Genomic DNA, 21,906 nt, shown 5'->3' with positions numbered 1-21,906 from the left:
GGAAACATTTCCTAGTTATTACATTTCCATATATGTAATCCTCTCTGATAGGCAAATTAGGAGTGGATAATGAAAAACCTTGCAAGAAGAAATTCGTCAATACCGAACACCTCGACCAAATGAAGAAGCGCTTAGTGAAAATAACCACCGTCATATTCAGAAAAATAAGAATTAACGATCTGATTTTCCTTTTCTGTCAATTTTGCTGAACAAATATAATAACACACAATTCCTTTTATTATTATGTTTTGTTTACATGTTATTATGAGTGTTCCCAATCTTTCCAATATCAGACCGTAATAAACACAGCAAAAACACAGTGAACGGTAGCATGACCGACAGGAGTCTTGTCCTAAATTTGAAATACAGGCAGCTGCTAATTGGACGGTTGAAACCAATCACGGTACGTTCTCCCTCCACAAAAAATAACATCTAGCTACACTGCTACCAGTTCTCATAAAAAACGTGGTCAGATTTCCGACATATTCAAGGGTGAGTTACATTACAATGTATTATCTATTAGGTATGTTGCTATACTTCCAAGTTTAAACAAATCAAGTAGCTAGCTAATCAGTTAACCTGCCAAAATAACTAACCTAGCCACATAGCTAATCCAGCGATACAATACATCCACTACTGAATAGACAGCTTCATTTAGCAATTGCATTGGCTGCTATTTAATCATCAGCCGTAGTATTAGCCACATCTCACACCGTTTGTTTCACATAAACGCATGCAAAGAAAATCCGCTCAAGTGTCGTGTGTGTGTGTGTGTGTGTGTGTGTGTCATATTCATCAACTAGGAGCATGTTCAGGAGTGGTTGCGCTGGTCCACGCGGTCTTCGGAGGAAGCGGGACGTCGACGAGAAACAGAAGGAGAGAAGGCGGGCTTTGCAGGCCAGACACCGGGCTAACCTAGCCACATTGTTCGAGATGCTCAAAACCGTTGTCTGTCCCACTTCCAAGAAGATGCCGGCAAAGGTAGACCGCAAGTCACGTTAGGATGTTAAAATGTACAAAATAGAGGGCTTATGAAACTAGCTAGCTTCCTGGGTACGTTTCTTATTGCAAGCGGAGTTTTTGGGAGTAGGTCATTTAAGCCAATATCTGTATTTGATTCAGTTGTCACCTTGTTTTGATTGTAAAATCCCCCTCCAAAAAAAGAATATTCCACCGTGGGCATGGTCATTGTATTTATGTCAGTTTGGTCATTGTTTGTAACCCAGAGTCAGACATGCTTAGCGTGTTACGTTTTCGGCAATATTCGCGGTTGATCACACAGTAGGCCGTCCTACCCCGGTGAATGGCGTGTAACCGGAAGGCTGGGTATGCAACGTAGTTAGGAATATTTGAGAGTTCAGCGCGTGATACCAGGCTCATTCCAGTGAACAGTCCACTGCACCTGACCTACATGAGATCTGCCAGTCATCCACCTGAACAGGCCTGCGGTCAATGTTAGGGTACATGTCATGCAGCCCCTAACCTAAACAGCACACCTACACTTGAAAACGCGGCTTTAGCCATATGCCATAATTTTAAATAAATAATTTGGTAAGTTACTGTATTATTAAACCGTAGTGTACTTTTTTATGTGAAGTGGCCTGCAGATGTACCTAACGTGGCCCTGTTATCGACTGGTTCTAGCGATCGGGACTCAATTTAAATGCAGTGAAAACGACGGTACATTTTGCAATTATATATACATCTAGCCCACCACCATTTTGTATGGAAATGTATGGAGGTTAAATTTAAGAATATTTTTTTTTTACCTCTTAGTGGAAGATTTTGGACCATGCCAAAGGATTCCTTATAGAGCAGGAGGCCAATCTGAGTAGGCTGCTGTTACTGAAGGGTGAGCCGCTCTGTGTGAATGGACCAACTGTGGGCACTGATGAATAATGTGTTGACAGGTCAATAATATTTGAATCGATCACTATATAGTCACAATGGGATAAGGCATGCGGATACAAGTCAATGTATCTTGTACAGCCAACAGCTAGGTTGTCCATTAACCTCTTCTATTACTGGTGATTAGCATTAGGGTCAGTGTTTTGTATCCTATTTTTAGGGATTTTTCTTGGAAACGAGGATGGGCCATGCGAACTGGATGAAGTGCGGGAGGAGTACCGTCGACTGTATTCACACCGTAGGTGCGGTTTGTCTGTTGCGCCATTAGCCACTTTAGATGCTGCGTACAACCTGCAGTTAGCATAGACGGACACTAGGGGACAGCATCTGCCCATGTTATTGAACAACAGCCAGCTATGGTGTTTCCACCGATCCTGAAAAACAACTAGTTAGTTATGCAAGACTTACTCATGATGCAAGTTACTTATTTATTTAAAACCATCTATTATGTAATCCTAGATGTCAATGAGCCTCTTTTTATAATGTAAGTTTCAATGGGAACACGATGCATTCGGACACATAATCGGTTAGAAGTCCTCTCGATGTCAATTGGAAAGCCACAACGATGACATCACTGCTTGAGTTAATAACCAGAAGCCGACAAAAACAAGGATTGTTTCCTAAATTATTATTTATAGAATGAATTGCATTGTTCTATGCACGAGCCCTTATGTGATGTCATTTTGGAATACTTCAATACTAAATGATATTGTAAGCTTTTATCTGAAAACATTTATCTGTTCATTTCATTGTTATGAGGTTTAATGTTTTTTGGGAAATGTGGCCTAATATATTGCATACTAAAGGGACATCGCTAGTTATGTTTAAGCAGATAGAAATGAGGTCTGGGGCTCATTGAAATAATAGTACTGAGAATCCATGGAAAATGTTTACATCTTGGTTACGGTGTTTAGTGTCCAGGGTGTTTTACAGTCGTTGCAACAAGTAAATAAATAAAATGACACATTGAAATTGTAAGTCCCTCTCCCGCCTCTATTTCTCTTTCACCCTGCCCCCATCTCCCCCCATTCCTCCCCCATCCCAGCTCACCACGCTCTAGAAGGTCAGTTGGTCAGATACACCACAGTGGCCGAGATGGAGAGGACCAGACTGACACCACTGATGAAGACTCTGTGGAGGAAGGTGTACATGACTCAGCCCCTTCTCAGACCTCTGTCGGCTCTCTTCCTAACATCCTGGAGTTTGAAGGGTGGGGAGACTTACTCACACTAGCGTAGTTTGAGTTTTTTGGTGCCCTGGAACTGAACCACCTCACAAGTCGTCTCATGTACGAAGAACATTTCTATTAGACCTCTTGTTACCGTTGAAAAGTTTCTGTCTGTAGAACCGTGATATAGTGCTGGTCTTTATGTGGGTCAGCAGGACTTGGCAACAAGGACACATGTGTAATTATGATGGGTTCTTAAAGAGTACCTGATAATGATGGAACAGCGCAGGATTACTGACCATGGAAATCGATGATGATGGCCTCATTTGTTTTCCCGGCACAGCGGTGAAGAAGAGGTTATAAATGATATGGTTAATAAAGAACCTCCATAAAGGTGGCAATAAGATTCAGATTTATCCCTGCTGATGTGAAATGTTTGTATTCGTTGTGGATTGTCACTGGGATTCATTGAAAACGTGGGCGTGTATATTAAGTATGAGGTAGGGATTGGGCCCTGTGTATATTACGTATGAGGTAGGGATTGGGCCCTGTGTATTACATATGAGGTAGAGATTGGGTCCTGTGTAAATTGCATGTGATGTAGGGATTGGGCCCTGTGTATTACATATGTAGAGATTGGGCCTTGTTTACATATGATGTAGGGATTGGGTCCTGTGTATATTGCATGTGATGTAGGGATTGGGCCCTGTGTATTACATATGATGTAAGGATTGGGTCCTGTGTATTACATGTGAGGTAGGGATTGGGCCCTGTGTATTACATATGATGTAGGGATTGGGCCCTGTGTATTACATATGATGTAGGGATTGGGTCCTGTGTATTACATATGATGTAGGGATTGGGTCCTGTGTATTACATATGATGTAGGGATTGGGTCCTGTGTATTACATATGATGTAGGGATTGGGTCCTGTGTATTACATATGATGTAGGGATTGGGTCCTGTGTATTACATATGATGTAGGGATTGGGTCCTGTGTATTACATATGATGTAGGGATTGGGTCCTGTGTATTACATATGATGTAGGGATTGGGTCCTGTTTATTACATATGATGTAGGGATTGGGTCCTGTTTATTACATATGATGTAGGGATTGGGTCCTGTGTATTACATTATGATGTAGGGATTGGGTCCTGTGTATTACATATGATGTAGGGATTGGGTCCTGTGTATGTGACATGATTAGAGATGAAATGGTGTCAACATTTCATATCACGATTATAGTGACCAAAATGATCACGGTTACCAGTGTTATCGTGGCATTGTGTTATCGTGGCATTGTGTTATCGTGGCATTGTGTTATCGTGGTATTGTGTTATCGTGGCATTGTGTTATCGTGGAAATGTTCAAAAAGTACTGATACACTGAAATAATTTCACCAAGTTTTGAAATCCAACAAGCAACAAAAAAAAATTAGCAGCACTAAGTGCTGTTTGTGTGCATAAACTTTAAAATAATAACATCAACATTAAAGATGGCACCCTGTTGCCATGAAAGGTAAAAGTTTCCCTAATGCAGGTTTTAATGAACACAACCTTAAATAAACAAATAAAATGTGCATATATAACAATAACAACAAAAACAAGTCAAATGAACAGCACTGATGGTATGTCTGTTTTCTCCTTCATAATGAAATAAGGTGTTGCTTTCTCATCATCCTGTATGTATGTATGTATGTATGTATCTGTTCACTTGTGACTGAAAAGTTCAAATGTCGTCAGGTGGCCATGTCATGAGAGTCGTCTGTGGGATGTTGAAGCCAGTTTTCTCTGATTTCTCTCCTTCCAGATGACGGCAGGCTTTGACCACTGTGTCAACTGTCTGAACACAGCGGTTTCCTGTTTTTTTTTCAGGTGTTTCCACTGTTAAGCAGATCAGAAACCTGTCAGTGTTGTATGTCTTACCTCTGTTCTCCCCCCCCCCCAGGTACCTGTTGTTTTACAGGCAGACAATAGACAAGCTAGTCTGTAGTGGGGTGTTGAACCCGCGACAGACTGGTCTACCAGTCGTGTCTGAAGCCATTTCGGGCCTGTGGGACAGCTTCTCTCCAGAACGCCGGGCAGCGTACCAGGCCTGTTCCCCACTGCAGAGATCTCCGAGCAGGGCGGGTCCTGGATGTAACAACCACCTCCTCCCCTCCCCCAAGACAGGCAGCCAGGAGGGTACAGGCTCTCCTCCTAGTGATGAGGAGGTTAGTGGAGGTCCCAACACTGTGCTGTATTTTCCCGAGGACTTGATGAGGCTCAGAAGTGCAGAGTCCTGGAATCTCCTTCAGGTTGTTGTTGACCGGGTTACTGATTGTGTTTATTGTTGTTTATATAGTGTTTGTTGTCTTCTGTTTGTGATTGTGTTTTTGTTGATTATGTTAGCTGTTTTGATCTGTTTTTGAGCTGTTGTTGTTTTTTTTGTTGATTGTTGCGGTTGATTGGGTTTTTAATGTTTGTGTTTATATTCGCTTTGTATTTGTTGTTTTTAGCCAAGAAGAGCAAATGTCTCTTACTGAGTGAGCGAGCGAGCGACCAACCCACCCTTGTTAAGTAGCATGGTGGTTAGAGAAGCAGACCTGTAAACTATAGGTCCCAAGTTCGTATCTCCTCGCAGGTGAAGCGAAGTAGGTATTATGAATTATTCCGAATAGATGAAAACGTCATTGGAAAAAAAAAGTTTACGGTTATATTGTGACTGTTTCTGGTGGATTTGTGAATGTGTTTTGGGTCAGGATAGACAAACACATTTGCTGGCTTAACATACAGTAAGAAACATTATAGTAAGCCTTTACTGAAACTGTATACGGTTATATTGCGACCGGTTCTGGCATGGAATAGTTCATCTTCAGTCTCGCTAGCAATTGCTCAATTTATATGATTATTCCTAGGAAGTTAGTAGATAATAGTAAGCCTGTTACTGGCTAATACGCTGTTCAAACCGCCAGTGGCAAAACAATAGAGTTCATAGCCGCTATTTGTGGTGAAGGTAAACTTAATAAGAAACGTTAGTCAGTTTAACACAATCCTCAATGGAGTCTAGCGACTGCTGAAACATGTAATGTTGTGGCGTAGTGGTTAAAGACAGTGCCTCTCATGTGGAAGACTTAAGTTCGAATCTATTGAGAGCAACAACATTTATTAATTATTTCTGGTAGATTTCACGATTCTCTCGTCTTTTCACTTGATGAAAAGGTTAAATTTGCCATGAAATGAAATAGCTGTGGCAGACTCGGTAGCAATTGCTCAATTCTTATGACTATTCCAGTAAGTTAGTAGATACCGGTAAAGCTTATTACTGGCTAATACGCTGTTAAAACGGCCAGTGGCAAACACCATACATAGACGCTATTTGTGGTGGAGGTAAACTTAATAAGAAACATTAGTCAGTTTAACTGTATCAATGTCATTCACGAATGGCCAATTAACTGTTACAATGGCCAGTAGCTAAAGAGGATTTGTTCAGGATAGAGACAAGAGGCTATACTGACACCCAGCAAATGTACTGTGGTGTAGTGGTTAACAACAAAGCCTTTCACGTGGGCGAAGCTTTCTGTTGCAGGCCGGCTGAACTAGGCTTGTCTGGTTTCTTGTTTGATTGTATGTTTGTTGTTTTTGTTGACAGTGTGTTGTTGTTGATCATGTTTTATGTTGTTGATTGCGTTTGTTGTTTTTGGATTGTGATTGATGTTGTTGATTGTGTTTTAGGATATTGATTGTATTTAATGATTGTTGCCAGGACTTGTTCCAGGATGCCTATGATGTGGTGAATAAAGAGATGTTGTCTGCTACAGAAGACAGGTACAGTAATGATGAATAGAAATATTATCTAGGAGATCATCTGACTAGGATAGTTCATAATTCTGAAGTATCCCTGAAAAAGGATGATGAAGTAATTTAGTTAAACAGTAATTCTTTGTATATAGTCCCTGACAGGTGGAGGGGAGGACTGGGGGCGTGGAGGGGAGGACTGGGGGGGTGGAGGGGAGGACTGGGGGGGTGGAGGGGAGGACTGGGGGGGTGGAGGGGGAGGACTGGGGGGGTGGAGGGGAGGACTGGGGGGTGGAGGGGAGGACTGGGGGGTGGAGGGGAGGACTGGGGGGGTGGAGGGGAGGACTGAGGGGGTGGAGGGGAGGACTGGGGGGGTGGAGGGGAAGACTGGGGGGGTGGAGGGGGAGGACTGGGGGGGTGGAGGGGAGGACTGGGGGGGTGGAGGGGAGGACTGAGGGGGTGGAGGGGAGGACTGAGGGGGTGGAGGGGAGGACTGGGGGGGTGGAGGGGAGGACTGGGGGGTGGAGGGGAGGACTGGGGGGGTGGAGGGGAGGACTGGGGGGTGGAGGGGAGGACTGAGGGGGAGGACTGGGGGGGTGGAGGGGAGGACTGAGGGGGTGGAGGGGAGGACTGGGGGGGTGGAGGGGAGGACTGAGGGGGTGGAGGGGAGGACTGGGGGGGTGGAGGGGAGGACTGGGGGGGTGGAGGGGAGGACTGAGGGGGTGGAGGGGAGGACTGGGGGGGGTGGAGGGGAGGACTGAGGGGGTGGAGGGGAGGACTGGGGGGTGGAGGGGAGGACTGGGGGGGTGGAGGGGGAGGACTGGGGGGGTGGAGGGGAGGACTTGGGGTAAAGGGGATGTGTTTATGTATATGTGTTCTGATGTGTGTGTTTGTCTGTGTGTTGTTCTGAGGAGTGTATTCTGAAGTGTGTGTGTGTGTGTGTGTTGCTTTGAGGCGTGTGTGTGTTGCTTTGAGGCGTGTGTGTGTTGCTTTGAGGCGTGTGTGTGTTGCTTTGAGGCGTGTGTGTGTTGCTTTGAGGTGTGTGTGTGTGTTGCTTTGAGGTGTGTGTATGTGAGTGTTGCTCTGAAGTGAATAAATGTTGCTCTGAGGTGTGTGTGTGTGTGTGTGTGTTGCCCTGAGGTGTGTGTGTGTGTGTGTGTGTGTGTGTGTGTGTATGTTGTTCTGAGGTGTGTCTGTGTGTGTGTGTGTGTGTGTGTGTGTTGCCCTGAGGTGTGTGTGTACCTACCCCTGGGGTTTGGTGTGTGGTTGAGTCTCCTCACGTATCTCTAATGGAGAGTGTCTGCAGCATCCGGATTGAACTCATCAATCACCTTCAGCACACACACACACAGACACATATACACACCGACATACACACACACACACACACACACAGAAACATATACAGACACACACAGACACATATACACACCGACATACACACACACACACACACACACACAGACACATATACACACCGACATACACACACACACACACACAGAAACATATACAGACACACACAGACACATATACACACCGACATACACACACACACACACACACAGAAACATATACAGACACACACAGACACATATACACACCGACATACACACACACACACAGAAACATATACAGACACACACAGACACATATACACACCGACATACACACACACACACACACACAGAAACATATACAGACACACACAGACACATATACACACCGACATACACACACACACACACACACACAGAAACATACGGACACACACACATATACACATACAGACACATGTACACACATATACACACACACAGAGACACAGACACATACACACACAGACACACAAAAACACACACAGAGTGGAGCAGAACGTATATACACACTCTTTCTTTAAACACACCTGATATAACTACACACACATCTGAATCTCTGACACACATGCATCAGCAAACACACACAACAAGGTGGAGGAGGAGGAGAGGAAGGACACACAACAGGGTGGAGGAGGAGGAGAGGAAGGACACACAACAGGGTGGAGGAGGAGGAGAGGAAGGACACACAACAGGGTGGAGGAGGGGAGGAAGGACACACAACAGGGTGGAGGAGGAGAGGAAGGACACACAACAAGGTGGAGGAGGGGAGGAAGGACACACAACAGGGTGGAGGAGGGGAGGAAGGACACACAACAAGGTGGAGGAGGGGAGGAAGGACACACAACAGGGTGGAGGAGGGGAGGAAGGACACACAACAGGGTGGAGGAGGGGAGGAAGGACACACAACAAGGTGGAGGAGGGGAGGAAGGACACACAACAGGGTGGAGGAGGGGAGGAAGGACACACAACAAGGTGGAGGAGGGGAGGAAGGACACACAACAGGGTGGAGGAGGGGAGGAAGGACACACAACAAGGTGGAGGAGGGGAGGAAGGACACACAACAGGGTGGAGGAGGGGAGGAAGGACACACAACATGGTGGAGGAGGGGAGGAAGGACACACAACAGGGTGGAGGAGGGGAGGAAGGACACACAACAAGGTGGAGGAGGGGAGGAAGGACACACAACAGGGTGGAGGAGGGGAGGAAGGACACACAACAGGGTGGAGGAGGAGAGGAAGGACACACAACAAGGTGGAGGAGGGGAGGAAGGACACACAACAGGGTGGAGGAGGGGAGGAAGGACACACAACAGGGTGGAGGAGGGGAGGAAGGACACACAACAGGGTGGAGGAGGAGAGGAAGGACACACAACAAGGTGGAGGAGGGGAGGAAGGACACACAACAGGGTGGAGGAGGGGAGGAAGGACACACAACAGGGTGGAGGAGGGGAGGAAGGACACACAACAGGGTGGAGGAGGGGAGGAAGGACACACAACAGAGTGGAGGAGGAGAGGAAGGACACACAACAGGGTGGAGGAGGGGAGGAAGGACACACAACAGGGTGGAGGAGGAGAGGAAGGACACACAACAGGGTGGAGGAGGGGAGGAAGGACACACAACAGGGTGGAGGAGGAGAGGAAGGACACACAGACAGACCTCCACCAACTTTGTGCTCCCCACTACCTGAGCATAGTAGTGGTGTTATTCAGTTAAATTCCATTCATTTAATTCACATTTAATTAATTGCCAGCTGTTTCATTCAATAACGTAAAATAGTTGCAGAAACCTTGCCTGTGTTAGCCAGGTCAGACCCCATACCGGGAGATTTATCTCTGATGACACCTGACAAGTTTATTTATTTAGCATTCTAAATGAGCCAGTGGTAGCGGGAATTAATTTAGATGTAAAAACCGGAGACACGTGTCTAACTTCGCTAAAGTATTAGGTCATCAGGACTGATTGCCTTTAACAATGTTAACCTCTCTATGCTCTGTAGCGACTCTTTGTGGCAGCCTGGGCAGCGGGGAGCTCACATAGTAATACTGTATTGATGAGGTTTCCAGGGAGAACATTCTCCTTTTCGCTCTCCCTCTTCTCCATGTCTCCTATCTCCTCTTTCCTTATTGCAACAACTCTCTTCTTTACCTCCTCCGTCTTTTTCCTCTCTCTCCTTCATGTCACTTTTTTTCCTCTGTCCTCTCTTTTCTCCTCAAAGCTCCCTCTCTTTTCTCCTCTCAAAGCTCCCTCTCTCTCTCTTCTCCACTATCCTGTTCCTCAGAGTCCAGGTAGTCTTAAATAACCTTGAGGCATTTGGTGCTGTGTCTCCTTGTTGTAATTCAGTAATAAACTTGGCTGAGTGACTGTGTGTGTGTGTGTGTGTGTGTGTGTGTGTGTGTGTGTGTGTGTGTGTGTGTGTAGGACTTAGACATTCAGAACTTTAATCTCCACTATCTGTTGTCTGTCCTTTAACGTGTCTGTCTGTGTTGTGGTTATGAATTAACATGCCTGTCCTCTACCATACCTGTCTGTCTGTTGTGGTCATTTTTGAACATTACTGTCCTATATTGTATTTGTCTGTCTGTTGTGGCAATGATTTAACGTCTGTCCTCTACCTTTATCTTTTGGTCTGTTGTTGTAATGATTTAACATGTCTGTTCTCTACCGTTATCTTTTTGTCTGTTGTGGTAATGATTTAACATGTCTGTTCTCTACCGTTATCTTTTTGTCTGTTGTGGTAATGATTTAACATGTCTGTTCACTAACTTTATCTTTCGGTCTGTTGTGGTAATGATTTAACATGTCTGTTCTCCACCGTTATCTTTCGGTCTGTTGTGGTAATGATTAAACATGTCTGTTCTTTACCGTTATCTTTCGGTCTGTTGTGGTAATGATTTAACATGTCTGTTCTCTACCGTTATCTTTCGGTCTGTTGTGGTAATGATTAAACATGTCTGTTCTCTACCGTTATCTTTTGGTCTGTTGTGGTAATGATTTAAAATGTCTGTTCTCTACTGTTATTCTTCGGTCTGTTGTGGTAATGATTTAACATGTCTGTTCTCTACTGTTATTCTTCGGTTTGTTGTAATGATTTAACATGTCTGTTCTCTGCCGCTATCTGTCTGTCTGTTGTGGTAATGATTTAACATGTCTGTTCTCTACCGCTATCTGTCTGTCTGTTGTGGTAATGATTTAACATGTCTGTTCTCTACCGTTATCTTTCGGTCTGTTGTGGTAATGATTTAACATGTCTGTTCACTACCTTTATCTTTCGGTCTGTTGTGGTAATGATTTAACATGTCTGTTCTCTACCGTTATCTGTCTGTCTGTTGTGGTAATGATTTAACATGTCTGTTCTCTACCTTTATCTTTCGGTCTGTTGTGGTAATGATTTAACATGTCTGTTCTCTACCGTTATCTGTCTGTCTGTTGTGGTAATGATTTAACATGTCTGTTCTCTACCTTTATCTTTCGGTCTGTTGTGGTAATGATTTAACATGTCTGTTCTCTACCGTTATCTGTCTGTCTGTTGTGGTAATGATTTAACATGTCTGTTCTCTACCGTTATCTGTCTGTCTGTTGTGGTTATGAATTAACATGCCTGTCCTCTACCATAGCAGTTTGTCAAATTTAAATCCATCAAATGATCACTCACTTGAATCACTGCCTTCAATTGACACAGCCCTGATAATGATATCTGTATAAATGTGATTCTATTAGATTTGGTTCATAAGAATGTCTGGGAGTTCCAATAATAGTCAGGGTAATGTAGAGGGTAATGTAGAGTGTGTTGTATTATTCATACATCAATGTGTTCAGAAATGGATGTTTCAAGTAGACTGCCGGTTAAATAATGCCTCCTGCCTTTCTGCTTTGTAGACCTTTATGTTGTACCTTTTTGCAAGTCCTAACTTTTAAAAATGGTTTTGTAGACTCGTGAGTTAGGGTTTGTCTTTGTGTTAAAGTTTCGGGAGTCATAGAAAATTGATAAATTATCTGGCGTGTGTGTTTACCCTATGCGTGGGTGTCTTCTCTCCAGTTCTGTCCGGTCCCTGCCACAATCCGTTGACTTGGAGAACCTCAGAGAGATCTACAAGAACATCATGTTCTTCGTCAAGACTCAGATGGAGACGTCAAAGCTTTCCCAGGTTCGTCTGGGTCACAGCTCAGCGTGACGTGCTGGGACATAATACGTCTTTTCTCAAAACCCTCCCCTCTGGTGAAATGTAATACAACAAACGTATTACACGTTACTGTTTTTCATTAGGGGAGAAAATATCAAACATCTGTCTATGAAGTTTCACTGCTTATTTTACCAAAATATCTGCTTATGTAATTCATCAAATGTATGACTCAAAATAATTATTAGCGAAGTGTATATGAAAGTCTTGACAATTCAACAAATTCATTATTATTTTAACGGAATATAAAACGATATCTTCAAAAATTCAACAGAAGTATTACACATTCCTGTCAAACGTCCCATCATCTGTCTGAATTTTAGCTGAAACTATTTTGTTATGTGTGCTACTGATGCTCTGGCTGGGTGGTGATGCTGCGGAGGGGAATGTCCTTGCTAATATGGACGATTCGTATGCTAATGTCGCCAAAGGTCGTTGGCTCTGGTGGATGCTCGGGGTTTGAAAGGCCTGGTGATTCTAGTGTAGACGGGAGAACAGGCGGTGGAGATACAGTTTTTCCGTACGTCCGGATAATAAACGTCCCCGTATTGTTGGTATGGTTGTGTGGGATTTGTCTCTGTGTTTTAATCAGTGATGAAGAAACTGTGAGGCTGATTCCTTGACCTGTCAATGTTTTTAGTTTGCTGTTATTATGATAGTGATCTGTGTTTTACTGGGGCTGAAACAACGTCGATAATAAAAAACTGTTTGCAAAGAATGTTATCAATTAGTTGTGTCTACAAGAGACTCATGAAAAAAGGGAGGAAAGTCGCTTACGACCAAAAACATTAAAAGTACGGGACCACTTTAATTAAATGCTAAATTTGCAAGGCAGAGTGTAACGCATGAGCATGTAAAGAAAACGTGTTGTAGCCATGATGACAGCAGGTTAATAGGGCTCTGCATGGTACGTTTATATAATACAAATCCGTCATTCATTTTAGTTTTCATTCATTGAGTTCTTTTTTTATTGAGAAGTATTTAATCTTGGATGCATGGGTGAGTTAACGTCAAGTCTACTTGAGCACGTTGACTTTGTGTTTAGTTGAGCAGCTCTGGGTAAGTGTTCGCGACGTTACTGATGATTTAACTCATTAGTGTCAAATTTAGTCCTGTATATCTCGACAACAGAAATGTTGAGGCATTTAAATGCATTACAGTGAACATTTACAGTATCAGTCAAAAGGTTATCAACCAGCTTCATGATGCCCTGGAATGCTTTTCCAACAGACTTGAAAATTATTTGATAACATTTTAGTTTTTGCAAATGTTTATATAAATACTGTCTACATTTTTTTTTTTTTATTGAAGGCATTGTAAAAGGATAAGCAAACCACTGAATACTTTCATTTATTTTAAATAAATCACTTAATTTAATTCTGGTGTTGATAGTTTTTCCCATTCATTAAAGTAGTAGTTGACAGATTAATCGATTATCAAAATAGTTGTTAGTTGCAGCCCTAAAGTTGTCTGTTTTCAATGTGGAAATAAGGCAGAACAAGTCCTGTCTTGAAACAGAGATTTTTCAGTGTGCCTTTCCTGGTTGAATAAAGGTTAAATAAAACATTGATGTACTGTAAGTCCTGTCAATGCCACCCAATTCTCTCCAGCCACTAACGGTTCCTCTGTTTTTTTAGGACTCGACAGCCTTGACCGACAGTGAGGGGAACTTTCTCCAGTGCTCAGAGTCCTTTGACAGTGAAGACATGTGATGATGTCTAGTTTGCCTGCAAATGCTTGTTACTAATAATGCGGGTTCTTTAATGTTCAGGTTTTAACTGTTGCTCTTTTTAATCTTTTTTATAATGTAGGTTTTAAAACTCTGACATTCATGTTTTTATATAACATTTTAAAGTTCTGGTTAGGTTAGAAAAAGTGTTGTCTTTAATGTGTATCATTGTTCAGCCATTTAACGAACCAACCTCAGAATCACTATTTCTTCAGGCATCTCTTATGTGACTATTAATCTGAGCCCGGCTCAGACTGACAGTGAGGAATGATGCCTTCACATTCTACAGGATTCTGACTCACTGGCTGTGTTAACGGCCTATAAATAAAGATCACATGAGCCCACGTCTGGATGTCTCTTTTACCTCGTCCCCAACCCTCCCCCAGATGTGTCCAGTCTGTTGAGAACACCTTCCTCCCCACAGGCATTCGGTTTAGCTTACAGAACAGGCCCTGTCTTTTCCCGGGCCTCACATTCACACTACAGAGGGACAGATACCCGTGGAATTACCAGCAGGGTAACTAATCGAGATGTAGGAAGTGAGGTGGGTGGGGGCCTCTCATAAAATTGTTTTTTATTTTCTGTTGTGTGTTTCTATGCTGTTATCACAGTCAGAAGGTTAATCCATGGCAGGATTCGCTGTGAGGACGTCTTGCATCAAGGCTCGGTCGTCGCCACGCCAGTGGGATTTACCCAATGTTAACGAGGAGAGCTGCCGAATGAAATGTTTCTATTGATGAGCACTGAAAATGATGTGCATCCAATAAACGGTGGTGGGGTCAATCTGCCTCCATGACACGTCTTCATGCGTTTAGAAAACAGAATGATCACAGTCATTTATATTGACGCTTTGGTGGTCTTGGACTGTTCAGTGGCATTATCGACTGTTGGGGGCCCTTTCCATCCACAGACCCTGTTCCCTCTCACTCCTGTTCCCTCTCACTCCTGTACCCCTCAGTCCTGTACCCCTCAGTCCTGTACCCCTCAGTGCTGTACCCCTCAGTGCTGTACCCCTCAGTGCTGTACCCCTCAGTCCTGTACCCCTCAGTGCTGTACCCCTCAGTGCTGTACCCCTCAGTCCTGTACCCCTCAGTCCTGTACCCCTCAGTGCTGTACCCCTCAGTGCTGTACCCCTCAGTCCTGTACCCCTCAGTCCTGTACCCCTCAGTGCTGTACCCCTCAGTCCTGTACCCCTCAGTCCTGTACCCCTCAGTCCTGTACCCCTCAGTGCTGTACCCCTCAGTCCTGTACCCCTCAGTGCTGTACCCCTCAGTCCTGTACCCCTCAGTGCTGTACCCCTCAGTCCTGTACCCCTCAGTGCTGTACCCCTCAGTGCTGTACCCCTCAGTCCTGTACCCCTCAGTGCTGTACCCCTCAGTGCTGTACCCCTCAGTCCTGTACCCCTCAGTCCTGTACCCCTCAGTGCTGTACCCCTCAGTGCTGTACCCCTCAGTCCTGTACCCCTCAATGCTGTACCCCTCAGTCCTGTACCCCTCAGTGCTGTACCCCTCAGTCCTGTACCCCTCAGTCCTGTACCCCTCAGTGCTGTACCCCTCAGTGCTGTACCCCTCAGTCCTGTACCCCTCAGTGCTGTACCCCTCAGTCCTGTACCCCTCAGTGCTGTACCCCTCAGTCCTGTACCCCTCAGTGCTGTACCCCTCAGTCCTGTACCCCTCAGTCCTGTACCCCTCAGTGCTGTACCCCTCAGTGCTGTACCCCTCAGTCCTGTACCCCTCAGTGCTGTACCCCTCAGTCCTGTACCCCTCAGTCCTGTACCCCTCAGTGCTGTACCCCTCAGTGCTGTACCCCTCAGTGCTGTAGTGTTAGTGAGAAGTGGTCCTTTATGTCAACCACAGCCCAAAAGTTAGGAACATAGCAAGCTTTTCTGTGCATAGATACTCTGAGTCTTGTCTTTGAGGTCTTTCTCTAAGAATTCAAAAATGTGTTTATTGTTGCAAGGTTTGAGGTGTCATAACTGCAGCTCATTTACCTTTTCGTTTGGCATTTTAGTTTACTTACTTTAATTTAGGATGTATATTTACTTACCTTATATTTTGTAAACACTGCAGTTGTAGTATTAAATGTCTCTTGGCATTTGTTAGTGGACAATTAGCCCATTTTTGGCATTCATGTCTCCCCTTTATACTGAAGGTCCAATCCAATTTAACATGTAAGACATGCTAGTGCCTCTTCCTGCCTACCTTGTACAGACCAGCTCACTCTTGGAAACTCCTTACATCCTGCTCATTCATTATGGGAAGGCCAAGCCCAGCAACATTAATGAATTACAATACATCAATGAGCTGCTCCTTCAAGATGTTTAATTACCTGTTGGATAAGAGAGATGGTATCCAGTGATGGCCATAGATGGGGCTGTGTGTGTGTGTGTGTGTGTGTGTGTGTGTGTGTTCCTCCTACAGTCAGGGACATAATGTAATTTAGTGAGTGAGCGGGGTTGATGACAAAGGGAAACTCTATGTCCTGCTACTCCGAGGTCTCCCTCTGTTTCTCAGAGAGGCCTGGTTGTTCATATATGGCCGGTTTCCCAGAAACAAATTAAGCCTAGTCCTGGACTAAGGCCATTTCAATCGAGATTCTCTGTTGAGTACAACGTAGTCCCAGACTAGGGTTAATCTGTCTGGGAAACTGGCCCGCTGAGCTGTCTCTCATAATATATTATATACTGTGTAGCCGCGACCACACAGAAGGATGGATAAAACATGGAACACACTGCTCAAAAAAATGAAGGGAACACTTAAATCACACATCAGCTCTTAAATATATTAAAGATCAGAATCTTTACTGTACATTGTGTAATTAGATGGGAACAAAATGACGTAACAACGGTCAATGGAAACCGAAATCACCAACCGATTGAGGGCTGGATTCAAACTCACACTGAAAATCAGCGTTAACAACTGAAATCACAGGTTGTTCCAATGTGAGTTAATTTCATCACGGCAATACATTGTGATTCAGTAGCTTGTATCTGACTCAGTAGTGTGTATGGCCCCCACGTGCCTGTATGCACTCCCGACAACATCTGGGCGTGCTCCTGATGAGATTGCGGATGGTGTCCTGGGGGATCTCCTCCCAGACCTGGATCAGGGCATCAGTGAGCTCCTGGACAGTCCGTGGCGCTACTTGGCGGTGTCGGATGCACTGATACACAACGTCCCAGAGGTTCTCAATTGGATTCAGGTCTAGGAAACATGAGGGCCAGTCAATGGCATCAGTGTCTTCATCATCCAGGAACTGCCTACACACTCTGGCCACACAAGGCCGGTTATTGTCCTGCAACAGGAGGAACCCAGGGCCCACTACACCAGCGTAAGGTCTGACGATGGGTCTGAAGATTTCATCCCGGTACCTAACAGCAGTCAGGGTACCGTTGGCTAGCACATGGAGGTCTGTGCGACCCTCCAAGGATACGCCTCATCAGTCCATTACTGACCCACCGCCAAACCGGTCATGCTGGCAGAATAAGGTTCACCACGGCATCTCCAGACTCTTTCACGTCTGTCACCTGATCAGTGTGAACCCGATCTATGAAGAGAACGGGGCTCCAGTGGCGGACCTGCCAACTGTAGTGTTCACTGGCAAATGCCAATTTAGCTGCATGGTGATCGGCTGTGAGTACAGGTCCCACTAGAGGACGTTTGGCCCTCATGCCACCCTTGTGGAGTCTGTTTCTGAAAGTTTGGTCAGAAACATGCACACCAGTAGCCTGCTGAAGGTCATTTTGTAGGGCTCTGGCAGTGCTCCTCCTGTTCCTCCTCACACAAAGGAGCAGATACCGGTCCTGCTGCTGGGTTGATGCCCTTCTACGGTCTAATCCAGCTCTCCTCATATGACGGCCTGTCTCCTGGTATCTCCTCAATGCTCCTGAGATTTTACTGGGAGACACAGCAAACGTTCTTGCGACAACATGTATCGATGTGTCATCCTGGAGGAGCTGGACTGCCTGTCCAACCAGAATGGGCTGCAGGTACTGCCTCAGGCTACCAGTAGTGACAAGGACACTAGCAAAACACAAAACTAGAGAAGAATCAGTCAGGAGGGATAAGGAGAGAGCAATTTATCTGTGGCCACCACCTGCAAAACCATTCCCTTTTTGGGGGTTGTCTTGCTCTTGCCTCTTCAGTGCACCTGTTGTCACTTTCATTTGCACCAAAACAAGTGACACTGATTCGCTTATGATTCCTAACAGGACAGATTGATATCCCTGAAGTTTAATTGACTTGGTGTTATACTGGGATTGTGTTTTTTTGAGCAGTGTAGTATCCATCTCAGCTTTTATTCAGGAAGAAGAAGCATCATATCGGTCTTAGTTACTGTAGTGACCCAACTTATCTGGGTCACTACAGTGGGACACAACTACTTATACACAAGACATCAGACACGACACCTCAGACATAACTCCTCATAATCAAGACCTCATTCACAAAATCTCAGAAATTAATCCACATAAACAAGACCACATTTTCAACAACCCATACACACAAACACACTAGTCACAAATCCTCCCCTGCTTTGTACAGAATCAAAAAACCCTGACACACCCACACAGGTGAGCCCTGGTCCAATACCAGGTTTCTCACTGGGCAACCAGTGATGTCACCACCTACTGATTTCTCTGTGATGTATGGACAGGAGACACAAATCTTTATAAAACGTTTAGGCGTGGATATCACTGTTTCAACATAGTCAACTGGGTGGGATCATATACTGTAGATGGACAGAGAGAGTTCCTATTATGGTGAATGAGAGCATTGGCAGTCTTATCATGGCAGTCTTCATTTTGAAGTAGCGTGTAATATTCTTAGTTAGTAGAATGAACGGTCTGATCCCTCTTGATGACCTGTTCAGATATCATTTCCATAATGTAATATAATAATGTGTCTATCTCTGTTCTACCCGTCTCTCACATTTGTGTTAGAAACACTGTCTTTTAGATCAACCTCACGCAGCCGTCCCACATTGGTGTCCAGTTTTGTTTTAGTTCCCCTCGGGAAATGATGACATTTGTAACACTGATAAAATGGGAAATGATGAGCTGCACTTCCTGCGTGGTGAAATGGGTGGAGTTATAATGGAAGATCTTGACATGGCATCGTGACCCTGAAGGACAACATTTGACTGAAGGAGCAAGGCTGTTAAGGAGTGTGTCTTAACAGTTCAAATAATTATTCAAAGTACATCCTAGCACACTGCAAAGAATGTCACATCTATGTACATTCATAGGCCCCGAACCCATCTAATCAAAAACATCCATCAAATAAGACACCCACTTCCTGGTCCTGTCATGAAGCAGAAGTGCAGATATCCAGAATGCAGATTGTGTGAATGACCTCCAGCAGTCCTTGTGCTGTCACAGGACTCGGGGGATTAGTTTTGATCAATATCAGACGTTAAATATATTTAGTAGCAGACGGAATTTCTCACAACGTGCCCCAAATGGTGGCCTATTCCCTATTTATTGCACTACCTCTACACAGGGCTCATTAGGTTTTGGTCAAAATCAGTCAACTACATAGGGAATAGAGCGCTATTTTGGAAGCAACCCAACTGTCAATCTTCCAGATGACATTTCCATGATGTGCTCCGACATGCATTGGATTCTGCTGTTGTGGCTTGAACATTTTGTCTCTTATCTCTGAGGAACATATTAGCATTTTTCTGAAAAGTAAAACTGAATGTGCTGTCTGTCTGTCAGTCAAATCATCTTATTGTTTTATTTTTTTTGCACAAAAAAGGTTTCCAATTTCAGTGTGCTGACATTATGTAAGCACACGATGCTTCAGAGCTATCGTTGGCTCTCCTTAGCACTTGCTGTGCGTTTCTACGGGAGACAAACGCACGCACACAAACACACATATTACATTTTGCCCAACAATTAACAGCCGGGAGTGATTGGCCGGCCTTCCTGGCGTGGCACAAGGAAAGAACAAAAGTCAGTCTGCTTTCCAGGTCCAAGGCCAGAGCCAGTCTCACGGTGTTTCAGAAGGCTGTCGATCGCTCCAGGCAGTCCCAAACACAGCCGCTGTCTCCTCATCCACATCTAGAGGAAACGATCTACCGTAACACTGAGTAAAACCTACACAGCTTCCTCAGCCAGCAGCATCTCCCAGAGAAGCTGGTCCCATTCCGTCCTCTGTGGGAAGAACAATGTTTGGGATAACAATCTCACATTTACATAGAGTCACTTAGAAGACACTGGTATCCAGAGCCACTTACATGGCAATCAGAGTTACGTGCCTTGCTCAAAGGCACAATGACATACTTTTTACCTTGTTGGCTAAGGTATTTGAATCGGCCACCCTGGTTACACCCCGATTGGTTCACACTGGTTAGGCCAAAGGTCATAACCCTAAACTAAAGGGTAGCGTTAACAAGTTTCCAACCTTAGCCCTGATTGGTTGGCTGAAAGGTCAGAGAATATTGGGGGGTCTAAGACTGTTTTCATACAGGCAGCCCGATTCTGAATTGGGTTCCACTGATCGACGTTTGGAACAATCTGATCACAGCAGTGGTGAAAAGTCCAGTGTGTGAAAAAATATCTGAATTGGGCTGCTTGTGTAAACGTGGCCTTAGTTTGTCTATTCTGAAATGACAGGAAACATCTGTCTACTTCTGACTCCCTATGTGGGCAATCCATCCTTAGATCCATAGCCCTTTGTCCCTCCTGTACCTAGCCCCCCCCATGTGGTGTCTCGGAGGAGGGGTCATGGGTGGTGTAGTCCTAACAGGGGTCAGAGTGTAGTCCTAACAGGGGTCAGAGTGTCCGGCTCATCAGTGGTGGCTAGCTGTTGTTCTCCGCAGTCATGTACTTGAGCGCGGCGAAGCCATATCGTCTAGACATGTTTTGTTGAAACTCCTCCTTCAGGGTCTTCAGACACACACGGTACTGCTTGTTGGAGCGAAACTTGGTGATGTCGAAGCTGGGCGCATGAGGCATGTGGATCATATAGGCATTGGGAAGGACGACGAATTCATACTCCTGAGGAGAGTGAGAGGGAGAGATAATTACCCATGCTCCAGGATGAGAGGCGGAATCAGAAGAGACGTAAACAGAAACTAGAACAGCACAAATCCCAGGTGGCAGTTTTATCCCCCAATGTTAATTTGAAAAGGCTTAACCCTCTGCCTGTAGTGTGATTAACAGTGAACCAATAACATCAAACACAATCTACAAGGTTTCTTAAGGCAAACATCTTCAGCCTAATCAATACTTATTGACCAGTTCCGACATTAAATGAGATACGGATCATCCCTATGATTATGTCTGATAACAAAACAATGATGAAAGTTGATATTTCATGTTGAGACAGGAAGACAGAATCGTCTGGACGGAGAAATGAAAAGTCTGGATTTATAGCGAGAAGAGGGGCAGAGAGACTGGTGGATTTAGCTGACGGAGAGATGGATAGATGAATGAGTAAAGACAAAAAGATGGAAAGATGAGTGAAGACCAAAAGTTGGAGAGTTGAAACGAGTGTAAATACAGTTTTCAGTACAGATGGACAGGGTAAATACAGGAGTGTTCAGTATAGTGTTGATATAGAAGTGTTCAGTACAAATGGACAGGGTAAATACAGGAGTGTTCAGTATAGTGTTGATATAGAAGTGTTCAGTACAGATGGACAGGGTAAATACAGGAGTGTTCAGTATAGTGTTGATATAGAAGTGTTCAGTACAGATGGACAGGGTAAATACAGGAGTGTTCAGTATAGTGTTGATATAGAAGTGTTCAGTACAGATGGACAG

The 21,906-nt window shown here is 44.5% G+C and overlaps 2 protein-coding genes across 4 annotated transcripts in view; one reads left to right on the top strand and one right to left on the bottom strand.

The window, feature by feature from the left end:
* The first annotated feature begins 401 nt into the window (after positions 1-401).
* LOC105029311 (stimulated by retinoic acid gene 8 protein homolog) lies at positions 402-14,476 on the top strand. Of its 2 annotated transcripts, none has more exons than XM_020053186.2 (9): positions 402-492; positions 804-981; positions 1,777-1,852; positions 2,069-2,150; positions 2,954-3,118; positions 5,025-5,289; positions 6,822-6,883; positions 12,269-12,377; positions 14,048-14,476. In XM_020053186.2, exons 2-9 carry the CDS (start codon positions 808-810, stop codon positions 14,120-14,122), a joined length of 1,008 nt encoding a protein of 335 aa, XP_019908745.2. In that variant the 5' UTR covers positions 402-492; positions 804-807; the 3' UTR covers positions 14,123-14,476. The 2 variants fall into 2 exon arrangements, with proteins under 2 accessions (XP_019908745.2, XP_019908744.2); XM_020053185.2 differs by lacking the exon at positions 14,048-14,476 and adding an exon at positions 12,842-13,322.
* A 5,373-nt stretch (positions 14,477-19,849) lies between these two features.
* The window catches only part of large1 (LARGE xylosyl- and glucuronyltransferase 1), a 98,276-nt gene continuing 96,219 nt past the window's right edge, over positions 19,850-21,906 (bottom strand). For both annotated transcript variants that reach the window (XM_010902599.4, XM_034296929.1), the window contains exon 15: positions 19,850-21,139. In XM_010902599.4, coding sequence (XP_010900901.1) covers positions 20,942-21,139 — 198 coding nt within the window. In that variant the 3' untranslated portion in view covers positions 19,850-20,941. The remainder of the gene's footprint in view (positions 21,140-21,906) is intronic.

Source organism: Esox lucius, chromosome 14, assembly GCF_011004845.1.
Source record: "Esox lucius isolate fEsoLuc1 chromosome 14, fEsoLuc1.pri, whole genome shotgun sequence".
NCBI classification, from domain to species: domain Eukaryota; kingdom Metazoa; phylum Chordata; class Actinopteri; order Esociformes; family Esocidae; genus Esox; species Esox lucius.
Note: the sequence above shows the minus strand (reverse complement) of the source record. Positions and strands in the feature narration are given on the sequence as shown.

Excerpts from the sequence above, each read along its gene's own strand:
- LOC105029311 (XM_020053185.2), top strand. The coding sequence starts at position 808 with ATGTTCAGGAGTGGTTGCGCTGGTCCACGCGGTCTTCGGAGGAAGCGG. Across the intron at positions 3,119-5,024 it reads AACATCCTGGAGTTTGAAGG|GTACCTGTTGTTTTACAGGC; the intron begins GTGGGGAGACTT and ends CCCCCCCCCCAG. Across the intron at positions 6,884-12,268 it reads TTGTCTGCTACAGAAGACAG|TTCTGTCCGGTCCCTGCCAC; the intron begins GTACAGTAATGA and ends TCTTCTCTCCAG.